Source organism: Pelodiscus sinensis, unplaced genomic scaffold, assembly GCF_049634645.1.
Source record: "Pelodiscus sinensis isolate JC-2024 unplaced genomic scaffold, ASM4963464v1 ctg133, whole genome shotgun sequence".
In the NCBI taxonomy this organism is placed as follows: domain Eukaryota; kingdom Metazoa; phylum Chordata; order Testudines; family Trionychidae; genus Pelodiscus; species Pelodiscus sinensis.
Window position 1 is genome coordinate 103207 of NW_027465927.1, and position 8238 is coordinate 111444.

The following is an 8238-nucleotide window of genomic DNA, read 5'->3' on the forward strand; positions in this document are numbered from 1 at the left end:
ACATTGACAGTAGCACACTTGAAGGTCTCTTTTATGGGGTCCATCAAAGTTCAAATTCACAGATGATACTAAATATGGAGGAGTTGAAGGTATGAGTTGTGACAGAGAAATAATCAAGAGGGGCACAGAGAAATTAGAAACCTGAGCAGAACAAGACTGATTTCAGAGAACTGCAAACTAGCGCACCTAGAGAGGGGGTCAATATAACTGACATAATGAGAGGGAGAAAAGTGGGAAACAACAAGTGACCTGGAGTGACAGTGAAAAAAAAAGTCAGCCATCTGGGTTGGGTTTGTTACATACAGGAATCTTGTCATAAAGCAGGAAGACAACAGTTTCTCATTGTTCATCTGAGGTGTGACTGCTTCTGGCTTATTTCACTTTTTTGGCACCACATTCCCCAGAAAAGATCAACAGCTTGGAAGTAATTCAGGAGAAAATTTTAAAAAGTGCAGGGAGGCCAGCAGAACTGACTTTTAAATAGAGACCTGCAACCTCTATGGGATCTGACCTCATGCATCAGGGTGAGGTTGGGTGGGTGTAGGGGAGCCTGCCTTGACAATAAATGGCCACGTCTCCCTTTGACACGTGCGGATCTCTAACAAGCAAAACCCAGGCCTGTCTCAAGTCTGGTGCACATAAGCATGCAGGCAAGGTCATGGGAGAAGCTGTGAGAGGAAGGAATGTTTTGCATAACAATGCAGATGAAGCATGGTACGTGAGACTATGTCAAGAACACATGGCAAGCAATCTTGTACAGGTACTTCTGTTTCTGATAACCACAAATTACAGATGCAGCCATACAACTGTCAACTATGCACATAGCAGCAACATCCTGAGTGACAGGATGTACTCCAGATAGGGTATTGGGCATGTTACATATCCTACACAATATGTAATCAATTGGTAAATATTATTAGAACAACCAAGTCTCGCTTTGCTATAAAATGGGCTTAGTAAGAACAATCAGTGGGAGGGAATGAGCAGGATTGACCCACAGGTACTGCTCGATGTAACTAGAAGTAAATAGGCCCTACACACCGGTGATCCAGTGCATGGTGTTCCAATGCATGGGAAGAAAATGAACCCTGACCTCCTGCCTGCTACTGTAGGTAGCATACGGGTGAAGTGTAAGTGAACTAGTCTTTATTATTGTATTATAGTAGCTCTTTTATTAATTGCTTTTGCATTGCTTTGCACTATATTATTGCTTTAGAATGTATGGCATTTAAGGTTTAAATTGTGTAGTAATTGTTTTTAAGGCTTGTAAAACTTAAACAACTGTCATAACTGCTTAAAGCTTGCAATAAATAAGAAAGTGGTTAAGTATCCCTGGAGTGTCCTGGTTTCTCTTGGATCTAAAATAAATCGTATCACATCACAGTGGGAAAACAACTGGACTCCCCTGGGCTCAGATCAGGTCAGCTCTCCTCCACAGAGTCAGCACAACCGTGACTGCCTACTCCAGCCAGCCACCACCTCCTTGCTGCATAGCATGCACTGTGGAGTGAGGATGCTTAGGAGTCAGTGTTTCTTACCCTGCAGCACGTACATTGCACAGCAGGGGGCAGTATCAGAGACATAACATTTAGACTTTAACATCAGGAAAAATGCCCCAGCTATAAGACATCTATCAGGTTATTACATAGTCTTCATTGGAAAGTGGTGGAAACCCAGTCACTAGGAGCTGTTAAAATTGGTTTGGCCCAAAAAAATGAAAAAGGCACTGCTGGGAAATTGGATGATCCAACAAGCCTTTCGCATCTGTCTCCTGTGAGTCTATAACTCTGAATTCAGGCAGCTGAAGGTGTGAACTGCCTGCTAAGGTCATAAAGCACTTTGGAATGTTCAAAGCCAATGGTTGGCTACACATTCCAGTGGCTGTGCTTTTAAAGGATGCTGCTGCAAACTGCTATCACTGCTCTAGTGGGGAGAGGCTCTGCCTCTTTCCATTCATTTTTAAATGTAAGGAGGATTTTTAATTGAAAATCATAATTGATAACTTATGAATACAAGAACCCCACACTATTCAAGCGAGCCAGAAATGAACTGCTTGTCTTGGCTTCCTGGTACTTGAAACTAAAATGCCTTCTGTGTTGACCCTTAATAGAGAAATGGACTTTGCTGGATGCGAGTATTAATAAAGGAAAAAGGGGTTTGGATTATTTAAGAACCCTTCAAAGCTATATCCCAATCATATGTCATTATAATTAAGAAGTGTTGTCTTGGGTTTAGAGCAGAGAGTCAGTTCACATGGGTTTTATTCACCATTCTTCTACTAACTCACTATGTGGTGTTGAGCAAGTTATTTAATTCCCCATGACACAGCCCATCAGTAAATGGGGATGTTTATCACTCTCCCAAAGGTGCTGTAAAACCTAATTCATGAGTAAGTAGGTAAGTGCTTTGAGGTTTTTGGATGAAGATGCTAAAGGAGGACAAAATACTGCTATAAGAGATTATAGATACCCCTACAGTGCACTTTTATAATATACAGCCCATGTACTCCAGTGTGTACAAAAGGACAGTGCTCCTCTGAGTGTCTCTTTATTATATCATCCTGATCTGTAACAGAATTTTGCAGGATGAGTTTTGCATGAAGACAGAAGGGTAAATACTGATTACACTGAAGGTGGGCTGAGCCAAGTTCTGTATTGAATTACTTCCATGAAGTCAAACAGAATTTGGAGTGGAAACATGGAAAACAGATGTGATTTGATGAAACTGCCTTACCTCATCCTGCTGAAGTTTTTCTAGCAGAACAGTCACAACGACAGCCAGTTTGGTCTCAGCTATCTTGACAATCTCAAGGGCAATAGAGGCCTTATCTTGATCGTCCATATGGTCCAGGAGGAGAACAACCTTGCTGTAAACAGCTGAAATTAAAGGAAAGGATTCTGCTGGTTATCATTGATGTTGGGATTCAGTGCTTGTGTCTTTAATTCACTATCTAGTAAAGACTCTGTAGGAGACCAGACATGGTGATAAGTGGACCTGGGAATCATGCAAATCCTTTTCTTCCCTCATGGTGACCATGTCTGTTTGCAGAGCTATTGTGGGGGGACGGATTATAATAAGGAAAAGCTGCTCCTTTTAAATAAGATCCCCACATAAACTAATCTTTTCCACCTTTACTATTAATTTAGGCATTTTGATAGCACACAGAATAATTTATAGCCAAGATTTTTAAAACTGGGTGCCTAAACTAAAACTCCTAAATCCATATTAACACGCCTACATCCTGATTCAGCAACTTAATCACATGCCTAACTCTATGCCAACAAATAAATCTAAAGTTAAACACATGCATGCTGAAGTGTTTTGCTTAGTCAGGGTGTCATTTCCAAAAGTGCTGAGCACCCAGAATTACCTATGGATGGTGCAAAAATCTTCTAGGGGTTCAGTATCTCTAGAAAATCAAGCCACTTTTCAAAGACCCCACTGTATGAATTTAGAAGTCAAACTTTATGCACTCTGTTTTGAAAAAAGGCTTCAGTTTTATTTTATGATAATTTAAATACTTGCAGAGAAGACACACGGACTAGGTATTTGTCCAGTTGCCTCTAGAGACCCTACAAGATTTTCCCCCAATGCACAACATAAGAACATAAGAACGGCCGTACTGGGTCAGACCAAAGGTCCATCTAGCCCAGTATCCTGTCTGCCGACAGTGGCCAGCACCAGGTGCCCCAGAGAGGGTGGACCGAAGACAATGATCAAGCGATTTATCTCCTGCCATCCCTCTCCAGCCTCTGACAAACAGAGGCCAGGGACACCATTTTATCCCCTGGCCAATAGCCTTTTATGGACCTAACCTCCATGAAATTATCTAGCTAGGTGTTTTCCATGGGTAGGGTGATTGCCCCATACCTTTATGTGAAGCCTCAGAGATTAAGTCTTGGTAAGTCTTGCTCACATAGTCAGGATCAGTGTTACCTGTAAACTGAGCACTTGGGTGGCAGACATGTGTTTCTAATGGTTGTACACATCCGTACATGCCTCAATGCACCTAAAATGTATTCTACACGTAGAATTGGAGAGAACATTGGTCAGGATGCAATTGATCTCCAGATTTGAGGGTGGGGAGGAATTTTCCCTGGGTCAGACTAGCAGGGATTATTGTTTGGGAGGTTGGGAATTTGTCTTCTTCAGGAGTATGGGGCACTGATCAACCACCAGGATCATCAGGGCTTTTCTGACCTAATCATTTCTCTACCATTGCAAAGGCCTCAGGCATTGGTAGCATTTCAGTTTCTCCTATCCTCTGTCTGCAGCACACAGCATCTTAGTCTCCTAGGCCTTGGGCACATCTACACAGCAGGGCTAAAGCAGAAATAAGCTACACAACTTGAGCTATCAATTGTGCAGTTTAAGTTGAAATAGTTTATTTCGGCTTTTGGCGCTGTCTACACAGCAGGAAGTCGGGGAAAGAGCACTCTTCCTCCTACTTCCCTTACTCCCCATAAAATGCGGGTTATAGGAGTCGGAGAAAGAAGTTCTCCAACTTGACATTATTTGACATTATGTTGAAATAATGGCTTGCTGTGTAGATGCGGACTATGTTATTTTGCAATAACATCAGTTATTCCAAATTAACACTGCTGTGTTGACATACCCTTCAAGAGTGACAATTTTTAGTCCAAGACAAGTTTTGGTTTCAGCATAGGGTTGCTAGGTGAAACGTAATGGTTTGTGACATACAGAAGATTAAAGTACATGATCTAATGACCTACCAGCCTTAAACTCTATGAAACTGTGAAATAGTTGATGTATTAATAAAATCAGGATTTTATCTCCCATGTGTCTCTCAGCAAAAATTCTCCTGGAGACTTAATATTTAACAAGAAATCTGAAATGCCATATTTATCTGTCTCCATTGTAACAGCATTCCAAGGCATGGAGGAGGAATTGATCAGAATTTACCCTTCCCATGAAAGATTGCTCAAGATTAGGCGATTACCCATCCTTACCCTTCGATTCCAACACCCAGATGCAGATGGAATCAGAACTGTAACTTACATTGCCCATACAGTTGCAATAGTAATGGCGTAGGATTAAGAGCTAAGAAACGCTTTGTTATCCTCCATTTAATATGCTAGCTATCCACTTAATATCTTAAGTAGACAGCAGGTACATCTAGACTGCAGAGTTTTTCCAGGATACCAGAGATATCCCAGAAAAGCTCTGCCACGTCCAAGGAATGCGTCTGCTTTTCCAAAAAAATATTGGAAAAGCAGACATGTTTTTTCAGCATCTCTGTAAACCTTGTTCTACGAGGAAGAAGGGATGTTCTGAAAGAGGCTTTTTTTCTGACATTTGGCCCACTGTAGACGGGCCAACTGTCAGAAAAGCCTCTTTCAGAAGAAAAGTGATAGAACTTTGTAGTCTAGACACAGTCAGCTAGAAGAGAAGTCCTTCTGTGTTTTCTCTTCTAATTTCTCCCATCTCTGATGCTTTGCACCTCTAGATTTTGGCTCCAAGGATGCAGAAGTCATAAAATAAGGACCCATATTAAACATAAAACAACTGGAGAAAGGAAAGAAGACCTTCCCCATAACATCCAATAGTGACTCAGGTTGTCAGGAAAGTTTCCAGGTTCAGAGGCTGTAGGCCAGTCCTTCAACTCAAGTCAATTAAAAGGGAAGTCAGTAGAGGCTCACTGGATTTACAGCAGCTAATGATCTGGTCATATAAATGGAGAATATTACACGTTTCTATGCACCCATGCTCTTGAATGTGTATGTGTGGATACAGGTTGGATATAAAAAATACAATAGTGACCCTTACCTCTATCAATTACCTCCTGTTCACTCACAAATGTATTCATGGTTTAGTCTTTCCTCAACACCTTCTCTCAATCCTTTCTCCCTCCAACTAGCTCCAGTACTGAGAGATAGATGGCCTCTCAGTCTGTCAACCAGAACTTCCAGTTAAACTTACACAAGCACTATTGTGACATCCTTGTGACCAAAGCAAATTCCATAAACTGTTGATGACCAGGTAGGCACACAGGGACTCTGTCACTGTGCTGGAGAGAACTATGATTAAGATGACCTGTCACCTGTCTATGACTTTTACTAAAAATGGCCCTAAATAAATTTTAGGTGCTGGGGAAAGGCAGCACTCCAGCAGACTCCACTGCTCTGAGAGCAGGCTAGGGTGCCACTACTACTTCCACTCCAGGTGGGTGAACTGCCTAGGGTACCCTGACTGCTCTCCAACCATTGCTCCAGCACAGCATCTGGCCCCAGGGATGCCCTGAGATGTACCACACCAACTACTGTGGAAGTCACAAAGGTCCCAGAAAGTCACAGAATCCATGATTTCTGTGATAGAAATGTAGCCGTGTTAGTCTCGTGTAGCTGAAACAAAAAACAGGACTATGTAGAACTTTAAAGACTAACAAGATGGTTTATTAGGTGATGAGCTTTCGTGGGCCAGACCCACTTCCTCAGATCAAATAGTGGAAGAAAATTGGCACAACCATATATACCAAAGGATACAATAAAAAAATGAACACATAAAATTTGATTTGTCCTTTTCATATGTGTACATTTTTTTGATTGTATCCTTTGGTATATATGGTTGTGTCAATTTTCTTCCACTATTTGATCTGAGGAAGTGGGTCTGGCCCACGGAAGCTCATCACCTAATAAACCATCTTGTTAGTCTTTAAAGTGCTACATAGTCCTGTTTTTGTTTCATGATTTCTGTGACCTCCATGAATGATTCACAGCCTTATTCATAATCACTTTCACCCAAATAGGCCTCTACCTACAGGTTCACAACCATCTCCTCCCTGTTGGTCAGAATCAATTCTTAAATGCCTATGCCCTGGGTTACTTCCTTCAGTTTCTGAAACAAAGCATTGTCCCCATGACATTCCAAGAACTTATTGGATATTTTGTGTTTTATCATATTACTTTTCCCACTGATGTCTAGGTAGGTAAAGTTCCTCATTACTATAAGGGCCTGTGTTCTGGATATTTGTTTTATTTGTTCTAGAAATGCCTCATCTCCCTCCTCCTCCTGGTTTGGATGTGTTTTCCCCACTTCGTCTTTACCCAGAGACTTTCAGCCGGTCTGCCTCTTGCCTCTTTCTGGAACTCAGAACAAGTGTACAATACAACACCACCTCCCTTTTATTCCTACATGCTCTTCCTGAACAAGATGTACCCCTCTATGCCAATACTGCAGTTATGAGATTTATCCCATCAAGTATCTGAGATGCCACTTAAGCTCAGTTATGACTTGTCTATTAGTACTCCCAATTCTAACTGCTTAGTCCTGTTATTCCTTGAATTTGTGAGTAGACGTCTAAAGCAGTGATACTCAAAATGGTCCATGAAACCACTTTGAGAAAACTGCTAACTGGCTACACTGGTGTGTTTATTTACTGGTGCCGCAGCCACAAAGCCTCGTGGCTCCCATTGGATCCGATTTGCTGTTTGCAGCCAAAGGGAGCCATGGGAAGCAGCAGCCACAGCTCCTTTTGCTATGACTGGCTAACCAGAGCCAAAGGGACCTGCAAGGCTCCGTGACCTCAGTGCTGGTAAATAAACACACCGGCGCAGCCAGTTAGCAACTTTCTCAAAGTGGTTTCACGGAGCACTTTGAGAAACACTGATCTAAGGTATTGATCAAATTCCCCCCAGGGATTTCCCTCTTGTTGCTCCTGTAATTCTACTCTAATTTTCCATATCTGATTCTCCCCAAAGAACTAGTCCTCTATTAAAGATACCTTTTGAACCTAGTTGCCTTTTGTCACCTGCCCCTACTCAACTTAGTTTAAAGCCCTTCTAATAAGATTGGTGAGTCACTGCATTAAGATGTCCTTCCCTTTTGTGGTCAGATCCACCCCATCTCTTCCCAGCAAACCACCTTCCTGCAACAGTATGCCATGACTGAGGAAGTCAAAACCTCCCATCCATCCATCTTCATCACACTATTATGTGGACATGCTTACCATTTAGAGCAGAAAAAACACTCAGTGCAGGAAACAAGGGGACTGAAACTGAAGCTGTCAAGTTCACCTGCTTCCATTTTCAGTAACTGATCCATCTGGATCTCTCAAGCTAGTGGGGATGTCCAAGGCAGAAAAATATTTCTGTAGATCAGCATGTGATTATTTGTATTGCGGTACTGCCTCGTAGTCCCAGTCATAGGCCAGAATCTCATTGCCTTAGAACCTGTACAAACTCAGAATAAGATGGTCCTTAACTGTCATTAAGTAATATT

The 8238-nt window shown here is 41.9% G+C and overlaps 1 protein-coding gene across 1 annotated transcript in view; it reads right to left on the reverse strand.

The window, feature by feature from the left end:
- Positions 1 to 5913, reverse strand: part of LOC142825089 (maestro heat-like repeat-containing protein family member 2B) — a 42110-nt gene extending 36197 nt beyond the window's left edge. Inside the window, exons 1-2 of the mRNA XM_075916772.1 lie at positions 5788 to 5913; positions 2734 to 2876 (exon numbers count right to left, since the gene is read on the reverse strand). Of these exons, the coding sequence (XP_075772887.1) occupies positions 2734 to 2876; positions 5788 to 5827 (183 nt within the window). The 5' untranslated portion in view covers positions 5828 to 5913. The remainder of the gene's footprint in view (positions 1 to 2733; positions 2877 to 5787) is intronic.
- Positions 5914 to 8238: the final 2325 nt, after the last annotated feature.